This window comes from Copidosoma floridanum, unplaced genomic scaffold, assembly GCF_036245765.1.
Source record: "Copidosoma floridanum isolate Cflo_tuat_1 unplaced genomic scaffold, Cflo_Japanese_pri ptg000030l, whole genome shotgun sequence".
Classification (NCBI taxonomy): Eukaryota; Metazoa; Arthropoda; class Insecta; order Hymenoptera; family Encyrtidae; genus Copidosoma; species Copidosoma floridanum.
This window is the reverse complement of record NW_028321907.1, coordinates 11,306,545-11,327,319: the sequence shown is the minus strand read 5'-3', so window position 1 is coordinate 11,327,319 and position 20,775 is coordinate 11,306,545. Positions and strand designations below refer to the sequence as shown.

The following is a 20,775-nucleotide window of genomic DNA, read 5'->3' as shown; positions in this document are numbered from 1 at the left end:
ATATTCTTGATACGATGATGTATGTGCGTGTAAACATGTGTTTTGACTGTAATGAAAAAGTTGTCATCGACCGAGTCATCATTTACAACAAAAATAGCTTTGATGGATAATTGTCATTACAAATCTGCGTGCAGAAACAAGAAAATTCTTGTCTATATCTTCATGACATATTATTAGTTAGAAAGTTTTAATTGAAAGTTTAAAAAATTTAGATTTCGGGAATACTTAAAGACTTGACTTTCCATACACTCGAGTTCAAGGAGAACAGAGAATAGCCTTTAATTGAACGAGAAAACAAACCTAAGCCTCAAAAGAAAATCCTTCTAAACTTCAAAAGCGTTAGACGTACAAAATTCTTCGGTACAGGTAAACAACTTACTGCGGAAAAAGCCATTGCAAAGGTGTGCTATACACGTTCCTCGCTTTATACGAGCCAAGTAGCCTATGCAAAGATATCGTGGAACCGCTAAGCCGTGAACTCAAGCGTCCTATCGACACGATTCTGACCCTTTTTGCGCTTGGCCTTTTTCCCTTTATTTTTCGCTTGGCTATGCTTTTACCTACAACGTCTTCTTACTTCTTTGTTGTTCTCATTCTAATTGCTTACGACTGTCTAATTGTACGTATAATTTATTATAACAATAATAACATTATTGTAATGTATCCTTTTTTTATTTTTTCAATTGAATTAAAAAATACTCTTAAGCAGACCATCCTTTCGTAGTTAAAACTTTGGAAAATTACAAATCACGATAAACATGTCATGAATAAAAATTTTTAACACTGTCGCATTCATTTTAACTGTATTTTCGGAGAACAAGCATTCCATTTTAAATAACGCTATAAAAATCAATTAAAAAAAAAAAAAAAAAAAAAAAAAAGAAGAGACGAAGGATAAAAAATCAAGGCAAATGAAAAAAAAGTGCAACACCGGGATTTTTCGAGATTTACACGGGCACGCTCTTTCTTATCAGAGTCAATTCACGAAAAACGATATTGATGCAACGTGCCACTGGAACCTCGTACACCAACTCCACACAGAGCCACCCCACATGCATCCACTATCACAGTCACGGTATCCACATCCAACCACCACCCACCCACCTACCTACCCTCGTGTCGCCTCCCTTCCGAAAGCTTCCACCTCCGCACATGCACACCCACTCAGATCTACTAGCACTTGTGCCCGTATATATATACTTTCATTTGCACACATACCCAGCCAGAGTCGCTTCGCTATATCCGGCGGGAAGATAAGATGGAGGAGGCTGACGTTTTTCTCCCTCTCGTCATCTACTAGCCGGGTCGTCTCCTCGATGGAACTCTTCAGCTTGTCCATGCGTCGCCGCAAGCCGTCCTATATATGTGCAGACAAATGGACGTAAGAACAAAAAAAAATAAATAAAACGAGAACAATGCTCCGGGGAGATGGGTAACGTGCATTTGTCGGCTATTATGCACGCGCAGAGTTCAGTGCACGCTGTACGCGCGTATGCAAAGACACGGGGCATTCGTCAAATTAATGCTCGTCGTTACTTTTGCATGAGTAATGAGGCGTACTTGTGAAGGGTGGCAGTATAATACTGCGGTTTATACCTTTGGCTCGGAAACGAAACGCTTTTTCTTTCCTCTTCAGCGAGGATGCCCCCCGTACACTCTATCTTCGTTCTCTCGCAGCTGGACATTTTTCGAAACGCTTGCTAATTGTTCGAGCGATGAACATATCCAGTGGTATAGATTACCGTATTTTTTACCCCGAGGTAATTATTCTCGGACACTTTACGTAATATTCTCGAACTGTAATAACGACCAGGCATTTGTCACGAGCCCAGAGCTCTCTTTTTCATGCCGTTTCGGTAACTCGTTAGCGGACTGACACATTTGTGGCTTCCTGTGTCCAAAGATGAAATCCGTGCAGAGGCAATATTTCGCGATCTACTCTTAAATATCCCCTAGTCAACGGCTGCATTCGTGTTTCTTGGCAAACAATTGGAAGAGCTGATTTAATTGATTTACCTGAGCTCTCGCTTGCTCGCCGACGAGAATGACGTCCCTCGTCGCGTCGTGCAGCGGTATGTCCGAGATGAAGAGGCCACGACCGGTGAGGCCCTCCAGTCCATTCAGAAAAGGCGAACTGACGAAGAGTATCGAGTCAGACTCCGGGCAGTGCACCATCTGGCCTTTAAACTCGAGCCCCTGCAAGGAATTTTTTTTCAACAACGAGTAGGTAAAATTAAAAAAAAAAAAAAATATTTATTCAACTCTAAAACATGAAAAAACTTTCATAATCCTTGAAATGTTAATTTTTTTACCTGCCTCGTCGTTGTTTTATCGTAAAGTCATAGATTTTCAGGATATATCTTAAGGTTTTACAGTTATTCATAATGTTATTTGATGCATCTTTTTTTTTTTTTTTTTTTTTTTTTTTCTTTTTTTTTAATTGTTCATTGCAACAAAAATCACCAATTTAATCCTATTCTGTATAACCCGATTATATTGTTGTGTTGCTTCCTCTGAAATGTAGTGCATTAGAGAAAAGAAGGATTACTGGTACATCGTTACATAGATGAGTTGAACAGAACACGATGGGTGTGCCCGAAGGAAAATCAGGGGATTATTTGGAATTGGATGTGTCATCAGTGACATTGACGAAGCTGTAGGAACTAATTCACTTTATCGGACATTGAATTGTCGTGCTTTGTGATTTGATGCTTTTTCGTAACTTTCTTTGCAAAAATATAGGAATCGCACTCGATGGTAAATCAATGACCTTTCAACACTGGATTAGTAGGCCATGTGAATTATTATCTTTCTGAGCAGATTATAGTGTAAGTAAGATATTGTAAGAAATATATTGATAAAAAATTTGAATGAGTACTCATTTCAACTGGGTCCCGTATCAAAATAATAAAACAATATTTTCAACAAAAACACATCGATTAGCTTTGAAATTCCATTAAATTAGAGTTTGATATTCATTTTTATTTGATCGACAAGATATTTCTGTAAGACCTGTCGCATTTGACAGTTGATTCCTTATTTTTTCCAAGAATGGTTGTATTATCATGTTAAGCTAGTGTGCAATATTTATATTAGCAACAGAAAATTTTTGACAAAATTCAAGACGATTAGAGCAACTTATTAATTTTTTTAACGTACAGTGTGTAATGATACTTTCATGGCTAATCGATTTTCCTTTGAAAACAAGTGACTATACATAAACACGAAGGGGCCTCCAATTAAGTTTGACCTATATATTGGAAAAAAAAGGAAAAGAAAAAAAGAAAAATCCAGAGAGCAGGTAACATACCTCAGCTTGAAACTCGTCAGCACCCTCGGGCCTCTGTAGAGTGAGAACGAAGGGCGTGTTGGAGCGCTTGAGTATCTCGTGAAAGGCGAGGCTGACACCACGCGGCCTCGTGAACGCAAAGTACTTGGATATGTCACGCCCGTGCCGGTTCAATTGCTGCCCGAATATGCGCATGAAACCAACCCCGAGCTGTACGAGCTCGAGTTCGCGATCGACGACAAAGTGCCAGGGAAAGGCCTTGCAGAAGCTCGCCACTCCCATGCACAGGTCCGCCGCGTCGTGCGACAGCGGCCGGAAGTAACGCTCCTCGTACTCGGTCACCTGCTCCTGCTCGCCCGTCGTCGTCGTCGTTATTGCAGTCATGATTGTCGGCTCGTCCGTACTGCTGAAGTTCTCAGGCGTGATGCGATACCTGGAGTGATAAGGAAGGAGTAGTCGAGCGTGACGAGTCTGACAAGTTGCACAAGTCATGTCACGTTGGAGATTGGACGCGTGATGTACGAACACGGAAATAGATGCATTATTTTACACGCGGACTATATTTATAGCTGAAATCGGAGCAAGTGACTGCGAATACTGTTTATTCTTGTACTTCGTGCGATTCCTGAGAATTGATATTTATACTTTCTTGAATACTCGCTAGAGCCGTGGCGTATAGCGCCTTAGGGGGTGGATTACTGTTGGCAGCTTCATTAAGTTATACAGCACGCAATGATGGGGTTCAAACTTTGAAGTCGTTAACTATTATTAATTATTATATTTTTTAACTATTGATTTTCACGAAATTCATCTATTGTTTGATTGAACTAGTTAAAATTTGTTTTTCTAATCCTATTGATATAAGATTTTCGGAGGCTTTAATTTTACTATAAAAAATAATAAGATAACTAGGTAATGAACAAATATGTATGGGAATTAAGATCTATGACTAAATGTAAAATTGTTTAGTACTTGCATTCGTGATAAAATATGAATAAATGGAGGAATAAATAAGTACTTGACTAAGGGAGTAAGATAATAAATGAAAAAATTGATTAATAAATAAACAATTCAAAAATATAATACACAAGTGAACCCCACTGTTGTTCTTACTGTACAAATTTTCCCTTTCTAATAATTTTTTGTTCACACTCGGCCAAATTACAATATATGGTCCATACGGAGTTGTTAATCAAGAATACTAATTTTCTCACGAGTTAGCAACGTGCAACGATTCTCTAGGGAGTTATAACCCTATTTTATCACTCCAGTAGTATCATAGAGGCACGAAAGAATTTTACTGAGGGTGAAAAAAAAAAAAAAAAAAAAATAGCTTCGAATCCAAAAATGCAGAAGATATAAAGTGGAGTGCCATAGAGGTGGAACAACTTCCGAGAGAGCCAAGTGCAGTTCAGCTGGGAAGAGAAAAATAGTCCAGGATTTCTGTAGTGCAAGGTACATCGCTGCCATCGAAAACGAGCTTCAAATGTTTGCCACGAATGTCACGGTCAATATTTGTTCTCCTCCTACTCTTCCTCGTAGTCGTCGTCGTCGTCGTCGTCGTCGTCGTCGTTGTTGGTAACGTTTTTTTCTCTCTTTACATACACTTACCGTCGATGTGTCTCTCGTAAAAAGCTCTACTGCCACTCTCTGTGAGGCCCTTTTGACACCCAACCTTATATTTTGACGGCTTACGAGGAAAGTAGTCGCGAGAAAATAAACGATCGAGAAAAACGGGTTGGTGAAAGGGGAAAGAAAAATTGCATCCAATAATAATCGGCTGATCGTCTAAAAAAGAGGTGATGGCTCGTATGATGATAATAACAGGTTTTGTTGATCAATGTAAAGGTTTATTTATAATATTTTTGGAATAAATAAGATTGAAGTATTTTAAATTATGAAATATTTTTCGACTACAAAATGATAAAAAAACATTAGTTGTATTTTTCTCCAAGTATACGTGTACGTTTGATGTTTATGAATATTCATTTTGATTTTTCTTTCCTCTATTAAAATAAATAATGAGTTGGGTAAAAAGTTAGTACATTCAGTGGAATTCTTAGTTTGTTAGGTAAGTTGATTACACAATTTCAAAAGAATTATTCGCTTTTTATTTGCCAGCTGTGCTACAAGAACTTTTGAGAGTCTACTTGAACTTTTTCCAACTCGTGTAAGTGGGATGATAATTTTAGCAAAACCGGATTTATTAAATTTAAAGTTTTGTTCAATTTTCAATGCTCTTTCCGTACGTGACTATCCAACGTTAATGTTTTTAGGCACGACTTATGTGTGGGAGTACCTTATTTTTATTAAAAAATATTTTTATTGATTTTTTTATTACTTTTTTTATTAACAAATATTAAATATTATAAGCGAACTTGGGCTCAACCATTTTACCGATTTTTTATCATTTCAAATCAAAAATTGTTTTTCTCTAAATGTCATGCACTATTTTTAATTGAAAGTTTTTTTCTTATAACTATTTGATGTACGTTATCACTTAACAAAAATAATTTTAGGAAAAAACACCTATAAACATTCTAGAAAAAAGTTTATAGTAAAGTTTCCAAGCGAATATTAAAATACTGTTCCCAAAAAATTTTAATTTAAAAAAAATTATTTTATGACACCATTTTCATTACAAAAAGTTCTATCAAGTCCTGTATAGTAAGTATAAAAACAAAACGCTTTGGCGTAAACAATTGCATTGCTAAGTATTTAAAAAAATTTTTAAAGTTTGATTACGCGTGTCAATGTTTGTGCTTGTTATTTTATTGACCAGTTGCAGGACTAGATTTTTTTATTGGTAAATAACAGGAATTGGGATGAAAAAAATTGAGCTCCTAATCACCTACACCATCTGCATACCTTTCGACCCAGAAACTGTCAACCGTGTCCTGGAATCGAGGACTGATAATCGAAGTGTTTTTGGCTTGGCGCTGCGCCACCATCAATCAACTCAACTCCGGCATCGACAGTACTCGAAAGACAAAAAGTCGAGTGCACTTAAATTCCATTCGATCATGAAAAGAAAAATATTCCGTGGGAATCGTTAAAAGACAGCAGGCTTTAGCAAAAAAAAAAAAAAAATTTCTCGCTCATAACTGAGTACAATTCCTCTGAGCCCGTGTTCAATTAGCGAATACCACATTAGCGATGGAATGGGCTTCATTATTCCGAAAAATCAATTATCCCGAGTGAATTTCAAATGAGTGTACGTGAATCAAATATATATATGTACATACGCTCGGAGTTAAATTAAATTTCGAAGGATTTACGCGTCCGCGGGTTGGTTTTGGGGTCGTCGTGCACTTCCATTTCATATTTCCTGCGGTAGATTATTATACGGAAATTTGAAATTACTTTTTGACGTAAGCATGACACGTGTGAATTTATTTGTAAAATCATATTCGCGCGAAAGCGTAAACGTGAAGTCCGGTGTCTCCCCACGTTGAAAAGTAAATTAGTTGTGAAAAGTGATGTTTCACGCTACACCGAGAAAAAGGTCATTAAATACATTACTCGCCTTTTTTTTTCTTTTTACTGTTCAAACCCACAAAATTTTATTACTTTAAGCTGTAATTTTAATGGCTAGTGGTGATTTTTTACCGTATAAACAGCAGGAGTTACTATCCAGAATGTAAAAACTATGGTTTGAAAAAAATAAGAAGTTCCTAGAAAATAGAGTAATTTAAGTTTATACTACTGGATCATGGCTCTTTCCTCTCATGGGATACGAGAACTTAATACAACATCGAGAACTTAAAAAAGCGTGTGAGATGGTAAGCTTAACCTCGAGCTTAACTTAGTAAATATCGATATGATTTTACCATAAAACACCTACAAGTACACTGTGATCTTTCCAAATAAATATTATGGTTCAAATATTTTTCCAAATTTGTATTCCGACGTGTAAGTGATTGGTTTCATTGAAAAGCTCATTTGATTATCAATGGAAATGATATGTTGGTAGTCTTGCATGAAAAATTTTTACGAGTCCGCGATGAAAACTTGATCCAAGAGTATTTTAACTATTTTCTCAAGGGAAGGGAAAAAAATCATCAATAGGATACCACGAGAAGAAAAAATTGAGCAGTAACAGAAAAAGCTCACCTAAAAAATTTCGTGTTGTAGGGGTCCGGTAGTATGTAAACGTCGGCTTTGTCGTTGTAAAACTGCCGGGCGACGCCCTTGAGGCTCCCAACGAGCAAGTACGCGATGGACGGATGGTCGGTCGTAAAGTGGAGCTCGAGGGCACCGGGCGTCGCGATGCAGACGAACTCGGCCTCGTTGTCCGAGCCCGACTGGTGCTGGATAACGTCGTTGACGCCATCGAGGGTCGTTAGAAAAGCCGCCAGGTCATTGCCCAGGCTGTGGAAGGCCCGCTCTAGCAAACCCTCGCTCGAGGTGCAGATCACCTCCTGGCCCAGTCTGTCCAGGAAATCGTTCGCGTCGATGTCTGGAACAATGGAGGTTACAATTTCACAATATTTGCATGTGAAACAATGAAAAGTGCAAAAAAAAAAAAAAAAAATGGTAGGAGAGTTTAGATGAATTATTCGGGCAGTTGTTATTTGTGAGAGCTCCACAGAGAGATTTGTTTGGAAATTGTCTTGGTCAGTGCCATCGAGAGAGCAGAATTGACAATTTTATTTCAATTGTTCAAGAGGCAGTTTTGATTTTCTCGAGTTGTACTCTTGTAGCGTCCCACATGTTTGGATGGGTGTCGTGTATGTGCAGATTACAACGCGAGCTGATTGGTTTCGAGTTTGATTGGAACTTTCGGCGCTGATGATTCTGACAAGCAAAGTTCATTTAATACTAGATTCTTTTTTTTCTATTAAAAACTCCATGAACTAACATTTTATTGATTCTTTTTTTTTTTTTTACAATACTGTACGATATTGTTCGATTTAATCAATCATTTTAATGTATGCTTACAAGTACAGTACACGCATCAAGCAACTGCAAAGCTCTCGCAGTGGATTTATTACCCTTGGAAATTAAAATGTGAGCTTTCGACACCCTGCACTTTTTTTCCCAATCGTTAATCTATAAAAATGGCGCGATTAAAAAACTCCCACAGCCGAGTCCGCTCTCATCGCTGTAAATAAATTTTAAAAAATAAACCGGATTTTTTAGATTTTCACGTACGCGAGAGAGAAAATTATTCTAGAGTTAAAATTTTTTCACTTTAGGTCGTGAACGCGTATTCCACGTGAATTGCTCCTTCAGCTGCACGATTACTATTACAGCGTAAATTCTTCTATTTTTTACTCTTTCAAAGTTACCACCCCAAAAAAAGTCACTTGTACCTCTGTAAAAGCAGAACAACCAGTGCCATCCAAAGCGTACTTTTAGAAATTAAAAAAAGAAAATTCAACAGAATCCCGCGAAATGATGCGGCATTTTCCTACGCTTGCAGATAACACGTAGTATAAAGCAGGGAAACGAGCCGCGGCTCCTGCATTGTTAACCCGATAATGGTCCCCCATGAAAACCGAGCGCCTACACTGTAGCAGCGGCAGCTCATCTCACATCCCGCGCCCAAGTTTCCCAATATCCCCCCAAACGTTAACCATGACAGCGTTCAGTCGACCGACAAACGATCGGGGCCCGTATCTATAACGCTCAGCTTATAAGTCAAAAGGCTGTGCGCGTTATCGGGCCACTACATACGCGCGTGGGATCGATAGCCGAGTGGTGCCTATATACGCACGGGTTATATGGGTCTAGACGATACGCGCGTCCGTCCCTCGGTATTTGTAAGAGCAAATTCCGGGCATCGGTGTACGATTCCCCCTTCACAATTATGGTATCCTTCCGATCGTCTTCTTCACCGACATCGATTTCTGCAGCGATGTCGAGGATCTAGGAGCTAAGGGCGTCGCCAATGTCGAGTGTACAGGCTTAATGTGCGTGTAGGGGTGGCTACTGGAAAGTTTCGCGAAGTGATCTTTTTTTCTTTTGCCGGAGTTTTGATGTTTACTCCCTTGACGTAGTGCTTCCTGTTTGGAAAATTCGTGCTCCACTCGAGCCTTAAGGAAGTTATTGACAATTTTTTTATTTTTATTTTTATTTTCTTGTGTGTTGCAGTATCCGTGAAAACCATTGGCTTACACAGAGTGGCTAATGAGAAAAAAAGTTTTTTTTTTTCAAGATAAAAAGTAAAATGTTATGTTTTTTCTATTCATAAAGTGAAGAGAGTGCAGAGCAGGGCTAACTGGTATGTTTGACCGCAGAAAATGTCTTGTTCTCCAGAATAATCCAGAAAGCCTTTTATTGCCGGGAAGTAATTAGCATGGAAATTCGGAATTAACGAGGTTTAGTGGATTCCAAGCTCCTTTGCCAAAGAAATGGATAAGGTGAGGAGGATTTCATGAAACAGCGTATACGTACATCCGCACTCTATGTTGTTTAACGATCCACGGGTATGTTTAAATCAAACAAAAATTATTGATTGATTTATCGGAAACAATTTATAAAGCAACAAAACTCCTAGCTTTACTCGAGTTTGACCCAACCAACGATTTCCAAATCGCTTTGTCTTTTGACAATAAAATAAAACGAAATCAAACGTTAAAGTAACGACACATCGTGGTACAAAGCGCCCGAGTGATCCCGTAAAAAATCACAACAGTATATTTCACTTTTATACCAAGCCTTCAAAGACAAGAATTTGCTGTACATGTAAACAGACATATTATAGAGCCGTTTTTGCTATGGGAAATGGCACGCATCATAAAAATACAGCACCACCGAGGTACACACAATGGGGATGATGGTTTATCTCTCTCTCTCTCTCTCCCCCTCTTTCTCTCGGAATCAAGCACCACATATCTCCCTTGATTGCGCCAAAATTGCACTGTAAATGCTTTTAAAACCCACCAAACGTCGACTACTTGTTTTCGTTCCTCATCTCTGCTTTCGAGAGCTACACGCTCAATCTTAGCGGGCTTGTTTCACGAGTTTCCGCAATGTAACTGCGGCTACAAGTTCGACATCCTCGGCAGGGCTTTAGAGCCACCACGAGCAGTTTGTGTGATGTGTATAACAATATTTATCTATCCTATCTCGTTAAATGACTTATGGCTATTACTGGCTTTCGGCTGCAACTTCTTCGCTGAATATTATTGAAAAACGTTGTCTTTCGTGTACAACTTTGTTTGAGTTTAGTAAAGTTAGTGTGCGGCGATGCCATTAAGTCAGTTGGCTAAAGATAATATTAGCGGCTGAGTTTGGTTTGCAATCGTAACTAATTTTACTCATCGTGTGGTCAACAAAAATCCATTTCCGTTGTCTCCGGTACTAAAATCACATCTTCTTTTTTTAGTGGTTCTATTTTTGGGTAAACAATACAATCGACTTAGCTACGTGCTTCCAACCAGACGCCACATTTGACCCACTAACCTGTTTCGTTTATTTTGATTCATGTGTGTACAAGCCCCTTGAAACTCGCTTACCCTTGGATCAAACGTTTTTTTTTATTATCAATATAGAAATTCATTTCTATCTCTCACAGTTACGTTCAGTTTTACTAAGTAAAAATTTTTTTCCCTTCACAAACGAGTCAGCAATACTCCCGAGAGCTTTGTTTTCAGATTTCGACCTTCCAATAACGCGAGGCGAAAAAAAGAGCCCAGTCACTCGTAATACGCTTATCGCACGGGTAGCAGGTCCCCTGAAAGGACGAACGTCACGCAGGGAAAAAAAAGCTTAATAATCATCGCACGCCACCACCACCACCATCAGCCAAGTGTTGCTTGGCTATTTACGTGAGTGCACAGTCATACGCGCGCGTATAGAAAATGAAACGAATATTTTTGGGCCTTCAGTAAAGCAGAGCGCACCCCGTCGCTAGGATACGCAATCTAAGCGGTGCACCGGGGACGGCCGGAGCATATGACATCCTTTTAGTCCCTCTTTCTCTTATTTATATATAATTTTACGCGTCTCGCAGGTGTACGGGTTGCCTACGTGCTCTGCGAGGGCTTTGTTGTGCTCCCTGTTAAACTATACTGTGCGGTGTTGTTGACTGTGGGCGCGATTTGAATACGCTGGCTGTAGAGTGGATATGTGCCTTGTTGATTTTGTGCCACAACCTTTGGTACGGCAACAGTAATATATCGAGTCTGCTCGAGGGAGGATGTCACTGTTCAAGTATTTCCTGGTGGCTTCAATCTGGACCCGTGATTACTTGTTCTTTCATCTGATGGATTTGAGATTGGTGAGGAAAATTTGTAACATATCAAGTCTTTTTTTACACTCTTAAGCGAAAAACTATGAAGAACCTGAAAGAGAGATACGCCATTACTTACGAAAGTAACTTAGACACAGTTTTTCATGTAAGACATTGCGTGAAAAATAATGTTGTTTCACGATGGTAAAAATGTAATTACGCAATAAATATAGTCTATTTTCAATGTGAATTTAATTTCAAACTCTATGTCAGGGTTATCTAAATATTCCATATTATGCATGGAACTGACTTTGTATGTGTATGTGCATGATCTAGTTTCAAGTCCACCTCAAGTAATTTATATGTAATTGAGCTCAAAACTTAGTAGATAACTTCATATATACTCGTAAGGGGAATATGATGATTTATATTTGAAGAGGTTACATCAAACGGAAAAGGTTTCCAGTAATTATACACCTAAACTTTAGACTCTTCTTTGAAAAATTGTAAGTCTAATTCGGGTGCAGGAAAAAAGCAAAAGAATTGGTTTGCTTATAGGTATGCCTCATAAAAAATGCGATCCATTGTTGGGACCCAAAAAGGACTTTTTTTTTGTATTTATACATTCGACTGCGCTGTAAGGGTTTCTCTTTGCCATTGTCATTGACTAACTTCTTCCCTTCACATACTTTTATAGAGCGAATATCTGCTACATACTTGCAATGGAAATTTTTTCAGAAAGAAATACGGACTGTGAACACGTAGTAGCAGTGGGAAAACAGCAGTTCTTTCTAACAACAAAGAAACGTTGGAGCCCTATTATTTACGATTTTAAGAAAATGTCGAACACTTTTCTATGTCTAAATTATTGCGAACTAAATGACGAAAGATCATTTGTTGCATCCTCGTTATAGCACTTGCATCCAGTGCGTTTTTCAGGATACCGCGACCAATGCAGAGAGTGAAAAACATAAGAAAAGCTTCGAAAAGTAAACGTTTATTCAAACGAGAGTAACAAGGTGCACCTTTTCAGAGATCTGAAGTGACTACTGAAACGAGCAAAGAAAAGTTTTTCAGAGGGGTTGCAGGCCGAACACGCGTCGAAATAATGAATGGGCATGGAAAGCGAGGTCTTAAGGCTCATGGCTCAATCTTGGAAATGCTGCTGTTTGTGTGTACCAATTACAACGGATGCACGACTTCTCCTTTCCATCCTGAAGATATTTTTCGTCCTTAAGCAAGCTATGAACAATAGACAAGGATTTTGGTGTCTTAAAGGTGTTCTTGCAAAACTATTAATTGATTTCATAATTTACAAAGATTTTGCCGTAGATGCATACATTTAGGTACACGTTTGTCCGTATATACCAATACAGGGTATACATGCATACATGCATGTGTGATGCACAGGTAGGTCAGAAGTTACCCCACCTCGCGCGTAGTGGTTCCACATAGCGCCCCCGTTTTAACTGGAGCGCGAGAGTGAAAGAGAGCCAGGAGGGATTTCGCTTAATGCCCCCGAGCACGCGTCCGCACACGTCGAGCTTTTGCCTGTCTAGCTCGTTGTCTATATCTTCCGGGAAGCTCACCTTTCAGCTGCCCTTGCCTTTCCCAGCTTTTTTTAACTTTAATCTTCATGAATATTCACCAGGTTTATTATTAAATTAATCACCAGATTCTAATTCCTTTTTATGGTAATAATATTTAATCCTGATGGGGACTTTTTGTCATAGACTGCGTTGTTTTAATATGGGAGTTTAGAAAAGAAATAGACAAGACTGATTTATAACGTAATACCTTTAATTCAAGGAAATACTCTCAAGTTCGCCTTCATCTTCCTTGAGAATACATGTGTAAGTCGTATGTTCTTTACAAATCTCGAGGAAATCGGTAGTTTATATCAAACGCTTGAAAAATTTGTTTCATTAGGGAAAATATACTTCTGTCAAAATTTTTGTTGTTTCCATTGAGATTTATCTCTACCCGTAAAAATTCGTCGTAATTATTAAAACTTCTCATTGTTGGAATATGAAAAAAACGAGACGATGTTAGACAAATAATGTTATTATTACTTTTTGCAACACCGTGTTTTATCTATTCGCGAAACTCCGGGAATTCATCATGTTTTTATCACCGACAGAAAGGAAAATAAAACGGACACCAACAAAAGGGTGGAGAAAAAGTGTACCGACCTTTCCACTTTAACTGGCCTAACAGCAAAAGTGTTGTCCCAGCACACCGAACGTAATTGCTTTCATCTTCTCCCAAACTCTACTTACGAGCGGCAATAACTGTTGGCGAGCTTTTCAGTGTTTGATACTCGCCCGACGAGCTCAAAAAGTCGATTCTAGTATAGAATGTAAACATGAACTGTTTTTACGCTGCAATGCTATGAAGTACATCTCCGTACATGTATACACGCAGTCTATACCAGTCGAACCATCGTCTTTATGACTTACGTTTGATTAATGAGACATTTATGGGATGAGGCATTCTGCGACTGACAAGTGCATATAGACCGGATGATTGAGATCTCGGCGTAAGCTAAAGTGTACCTGATCTAGTACATGTTTCGAGCTGAGTACTTACTTTTTATTTCGTTTCTCGTTTGTCAGATCTAATGAGTTTTGCTTGAATGAGTTTACTAAATTTTTTTTAGAAAAAATGTAGGTCAATATTTCATGAGCAAACGGAAAATCATAGTAATCTTTTTATTAATGTCAAGTTGTATATTCATAGTGAAAATAATGTCTAACCGTCTGTTTGGTGTATAATCCAAAATCAATAGCGTCATTTTATTTATAGATAATGCGCGGGTTAAGGGTACTTACGCTGGATAGAAACAATTTGATTATAGCCCGTTAGTGGTTTATATGAAAACTCGCTATCGCAACATTTAAGCGCACCACTGTAACGCACAGCAGTTTGATATTATGGATAATTTAACTTTACGATGATCATACCAAAGTCACAAAAGTTTGTTCAGCAAAATCATGACCCTTTCACGTCAAACATGAAAGTGATAGCTAAAAGATACATATATATTCCTCCTTTTATTTTAAATTTACGATTACATTGGTGTAACACCGATTATAAAAGTAAAGTTTTATGTTTTGGATAGGTTGAGATGTAATCAAACTGCTATGTGATCTTACACGTGTTGTATGCTATGCGAACATACATTCGTGGACTACCAAATACGACTATCAAATAAGGAAACACATTTTTTACTCTGCAGATCGAAAATATATGTTTGTGTAGCACATGCGCTTATACAAATGTACGTGAAAGTCAATGTATGAAGGATGACCAGAATAACATCTCTGAATGAAATAGAATTCATAAATTTGTTGGCCTGCAATGTGTGTACAATCATGAATACGTTGAAACTAATGTCATAGAGCGTATACGAGTGATGTTGCCTCGACAGCTCTAGATTTTAATGGATAGGGTGTGAAAGGTGTTGTGCGTATGACATTTTGAGTTGCGTTTGAATGTACGTATTCGCTACAGTTTGTAAAATATTTATGACAGAAATGCCGTCTACATGTTAACGCCCCAGGCGAAGACTATGCCCTGATTGGCCCTGGACGAAAACTATGCCCTTCCGACGTCCCGGACGAAGACTATGCCCTTTTTTCTAATCCAGACGAAAACTATGCCCTTTTTTGATCCCCGACGAAGACTATGCCCTTTTCTTAAGCCCGGACGAAAACTATGCCCTTTTTTGGTCCCGACAAAGACTATGCCTGTTTTTTTCGAGCCCGGGCGAAGACTATGCCCTTTTCTCAAGCCCGGACGAAAACTATGCCCTTTTTTCACGCCCCGACGAAGACTATGCCCTTTTTTTCTAGTCTGGTCGAGAACTATGCCATTTTTCTGAGTCTGGGCTGAAAATACGTCTTTTTCTCACATCCAAACGAAAACTAAATTAAAAAACACCGCAATATTATTTACTAACCCCTCTACTAGCTACTAGTACGCTGAAAGAAGCTCACGAATACGAAGCTTCTAAAAACGATTTAACATTCACAGATTTCTCGATATTTGTGTATATATTTGTATCGATGTAAGTTTTATCTTCACATCGAGATTCACATGTACGTAAATCTACAGACGCCTTTGTAAAAAAACAACATGTTATCATTATTCTTAGCAGGTCTAACGGCTTAAGTATTTGGAGTTTTGATAAGTGTTTGAAAAAAGGGGTTTTGTGGCTTTTTTTTAAAAGATTCCGTAAATTGTATGTAACAGTAACTGTAATTAGTTTCCTTTTTTTTCAATTTTCTTACGAATATTATATTTTATTATATCACGAATTGTACAAATTTAATTAATTTTTTAACTTCAAGTTACAATTATTATATTAGTTACTTATTATAATCAACAAAAATGTAGAAAAAATAATAAATTTGGAAGTAAAACATAAAAGTCTTTCATATTTATTAGTTGAAAATTACCATGCTCATAAAAACATTCCTGAGTTTGTATTATTATTTTATAATGGTGTATTATTATTTATAATTATTTTATATAAATGTAAACAACAATCACTATATAACTATATTTGACTATATATCTAATTACAAACACAAATGTAAGGTGAGCTTAAATGAATTGTACTTTATCCGGGCTCCAGAAAAAGTCAATATCTTCGTCCAGACTCAGAAAAAATGTAATAGTCTTCACACGGACTATAAAAAAAGGGCATAGTTTTCGTCCGAGCGCGAGAAAAGGGCATAGTCTTCGTCCAGGCTTCGAAGCAGGGCATAGTCTTCGCCCGGGGCGTCGATGTAGACATGCATGTAGCTGTTTATATATTGACGAATGCATCAAATGTCATAAGTCACTAACAAATGTTTTATAAAATTAGTGGCTATCAAATAAATTAATGTAAGAAGTAACAATTAACTAAACTTTCATCAAATTATACGTTTTTTCGAGTACGAATCGAGGCAGGATTATCAAATATTCCAAGTCATAATCAGTATACTTGTATTAAAATTAGTGTTTGCAACAAAAAAAAAAAAAAAAAAAAAAATTAAACCATCAAAACTTATAACTTTATGAAGTTAGGCCTTAGGTTCTTCTGATCCCTCTGATAATCACGAAGTAAAAGGATCAAACAGGATTGACAGTTTTTTACTTTTTTTTTATACTACTGCACAACTCTATGATACAAAAATTCGATCGTGACGTAATATTTTTAAGGGGTATATCCACGTAGGAAAAACAGCCAAAAAATACGAGTAATGTGATGATTATTTACAACTTTAAGCGTTGTTATTTTTATAGAAACAACTTTTTTTTCAATGAATAAAGAATTAAATATCTTCTGAAATTGTAATCAGATTTAAAAATTAAACGAATTGCTTTTACTAATTACAATAAATATCGAGAATTCATTAGAGTGCATTTTTGTGGATAATGACTCACGTATAGTATGAAGTAAAGTCACAATACTCATTTGATCATCAATCAAAAGGTCGTTAAAAAGACTGTCCTTATTTCCATGGTATTTAAAAATATATATCTATTGCTTAACGTATCGACAAACTGAAGCACTCTCAGGTGATTACATGTTTGAAATAATATTTGATAAAGCACGATGATTTATGATTTATTTGAAATCCAATTCCAAAGAGATTAAATGATCAAGCTTCCTCGTCAGCGGTTCGATAATTTTGCTCTTGAAGTCTCTCGGAAGCCTAAAAAGTCGCTCACCACATAGTTTACCTTCTTCGAGTCGTGCTCGGTAAAAAGCAGAAGAAGGCGATGCTAAAGAAGAGGAGCTCGCGCTGGGATGTAAGGCTTCTGAAAGAGATTCACGAGGGCAACGTTTTCTTGCTGGTTCCAGTGCGTTATGGATATTTTATTATGTGTCCTACATATTGATATAACGAAAAAAAAAGGAAAAAAAAAAAAAAACAGCAAGTCCACTGGAGTAATGAGAATTCAGAAAAAAATGAGATACTATCCTTCAACTTTTTTTTTTTCATTAGTAGATAAGGTCATTTGTATGGTGGCTGACCTAATCGAGATATTTCTACTTGACAGTTTTCAATTGATTATTTTAATAGTATATTTTTCTTATGTGTTATTAAGTATACTTGTATTAATTAAAGTTGAATTACAATTCATGAGTAGAACTTACCACAATCGTAGTTGAGGGTTTCGTAGATATCCTCCAACAAATTATAGTTTTCTTCGGTTTCCACATTATCTAGTAGCTTTTCGCTGTAACATTATTACGGTTTCATTAAAACCTATGAAAGTTTTTAAACTAGTTGTATTCAAAAAAAGAATACATTTTTATTGTGTTTCAACAAGTTAATTTAATTTTGCAAACATCGATGGTAAATTTGTTTCTTTAGATTGCAGCAATTGTATCGCAAAAGCACAGATAATGTGATGCAAAAGTTAAAAGGGTTGAATAATTGGAGAGAATATCAATGTAACGAGATAATTTGCAAGACAATAGCATAAAATAGTACTACACAAAGGGCATAATTTCAACGCTTTCGGTATTATTCAAACTTGTGACAAATATTTTGGCTTACACTGCAGATACAAAATAAAAAAGTAAAAAATACTATGTTATTGTTAACTATAGTTTCTGTAGTTTAACAATATCATTCATGTATCAATTTATTTCTAAAAAGGTTAACGTTTGAGTGCAGCATTAAGAGTAAAAGGGAAATATACTTACAGGGTCACTGCGGTCGAAGGTGGTAGCTTGCTTTTGCTCAGTAGTGCGTCCAGGGCCGTGGCCATGATTTCGTTCTGCAAAGGAGAATAACTTGTAAGAGATAGTTTCGATTATATATGTATAGGCTCGTAGATAACATTTTTAGAGGAGGAATTGCAAAGTTTACCCAAGTCTTCCATTAAATATATATAGTCCCTTTGTGTCAAGTTTGGTCCTAAGAATTTTATTGTTCATCTCGATATTGTTAAAGTTCGTATCCAGATTGAATGATGAATCATGACTGTAACTAGTTTTATTAAAATAATTTTTTGATTTAAACAATCGATTCACTCATTGCATTTAATTTTATCAGGAATTATTTAACTACGATTTAAGAATATTTAAGAACAGATATTAAAATATTTGTGTCTATGAAAATCTATGCCACCTAATTTATCAACGAGAATAAATATGATAAAAAAAAAAAAATACTTCTTGCAATCTAGAATATTCAAATCTTGGAATCTAACGTTGATTTGGAATAAGAAAACTCCCAATTCAATTTACAAATATTTTGTAACTGCTATGAACAAAGTTAATAGAACTAAAGAAATATTTTAATTTGTCATGGAAATTACCGTTAGCTCGTTAATGTTAGATGACCATCGGTAATCGTCGTAAATTTGAAAGCCTACTAAATCACTCGCAGTCTATGCTAGTAACTGGATAATTATAGCACACGAAATACCGGTTATTAGTTTGTCAGTTATTAACAGCCTCATACGTAACTTGAACCGAAACACTACGATTGATCCTGAAGTGATTAAATTGTGTCATTTGTAACTCAATACATCTTTCACCGATTTAATTTTCTATTTCAATAATCTACCGCTTTGCACTGTTCGACATTATTGATTTCAACATATTAGTACTAATACCTATACTAAATTTATCCATTTCATTTTTCAACTGATGTAAGTGTTTTGTTAAGGTTCAAGTTAATAATGTAAATCTAATTACGATTAGTTTACCCTGATTTTCATAGATTTAAGACAACTTAATAAAAGCTTTTTAAAAGACATTTTAACACATAGAATTGTATTACAAATTTTTAATAGTTAATTATTGATGATTTGTGATTTAAAATAGTAGAGAACACAATAGTTACACGGTAAAAATGGAGCTAGCACACAAAATATCCGTGAGTGTATCTCAATGTTTTTTTATTTTAACGATTGTGTTTATTATTTCTAACAACATTTTTCTTTTAGTTTGTTTGAGTCTCATTAATTTGGATTATTTATTTCATACTACTTTTATGATTTTTTGTTAGTTCATTCTTACACGGATGTATACACGTGTCAAGCTAGTGAGTGAAATTTCAATACATCTCAGACCATAAAGCTTATAAATGCATTTTTGGGGTTGATGGTTTTCATTATTAAATCTCCAAATGGCTTCATCCATCAGAAAAGTCATAATGTACTGATATGTGAATAAATAAAAAATTACGAGATTTATTGGGAGGAAGAAAAATAATGGTAATTGCTCTTTTTCCAAAAATTCAACAAATAAAATGCTGTATGACTATTTTTACTGATTCAATAAATGATTTTCCTCCAGAATTCTGTTCAAAAATTCTAACGCTCGAAAAATCTAAATATAACAATAGTAAGCATACAATAAACCAAATACAATTTATCTAGAATTAACTCGTGTGTATCAACACGTTTTTTAATCATCAGTAAACTTTATCGTCGAAACACAGAGACAAAGTCGCCACTCGTACACACGGCAACTAAAAGAAACTCAGCAGCCCTCAAGTCCTCACGATAATCTAATTGAAGCTGCCGGTTGAGTAACAACAGGGTGTCCACCCCGAGAGGTATATACATGTAATACGTAACTCTCTAATCTACATCCGCAAAGGTATACAATTGCTTGCAGATACTTCCTCGTAAGGCTCTTTAGAGAATTTCCAGGGCACTAACTCGATCTGAGTGATAGTTGAAGTATAGGTAATTTTTATTATCAAAGTATATACATGTCGTGGGATAATAACGACATCAGAGGCAAATTAGTCGAGTGTGTAGCGTTGGTATCTAATTTGCATTTTCGGCTATGGTCAGCGTCAGCAGTGGAAGTTCACACAGTACAATGTACGGAAATGAGGCTTATTTTGGGGAGTACATGCATAGTTGGAGGTAATTTGTCTGCATGTTAAGCTGCTTCGGTCGCCCGATCAAGCTTGGCACTGTATAATGCATGGTAACTTCGATGCCGAGGACTCAACTTTGGAATAAAATATGTTAATTGGATGCTAAAATGTGCCTGGAGGAGTATAATTTTATACGAACGAATCGTATTAAAAGTACTTGATTTTTATAAATCTGTATTCTTCTGTTTGAGGTAATGGTAAAGGTGCTAGTAGTGTTAAAAAATCATTGTGGAATTAGTACACGTTTCTTGTTGAAGAATACAATAGTTGAACGAAAATATAATCATTTAAATACCAAACATTAGAAGGGATAATACATATTTTTTGCAGTGCAGAATGGACCATAAATAGGGTTTACCAGTTGGATGTAAGGAACGATGAAAAAAACAATGTAAGAAATG

General features: G+C 36.5%; 1 protein-coding gene across 1 annotated transcript in view; it reads right to left on the bottom strand.

Annotated features, from left to right (window-relative positions):
• Gycalpha99B (guanylate cyclase 1 soluble subunit alpha 2) overlaps positions 1–20,775 on the bottom strand; it is a 35,355-nt gene that overhangs the window by 2,327 nt on the left and 12,253 nt on the right. Inside the window, exons 2-7 of the mRNA XM_014349321.2 lie at positions 18,178–18,251; positions 17,623–17,705; positions 7,403–7,748; positions 3,311–3,722; positions 2,017–2,196; positions 1,219–1,357 (exon numbers count right to left, since the gene is read on the bottom strand). Coding sequence (XP_014204807.2) covers positions 1,219–1,357; positions 2,017–2,196; positions 3,311–3,722; positions 7,403–7,748; positions 17,623–17,705; positions 18,178–18,251 — 1,234 coding nt within the window. The remainder of the gene's footprint in view (positions 1–1,218; positions 1,358–2,016; positions 2,197–3,310; positions 3,723–7,402; positions 7,749–17,622; positions 17,706–18,177; positions 18,252–20,775) is intronic.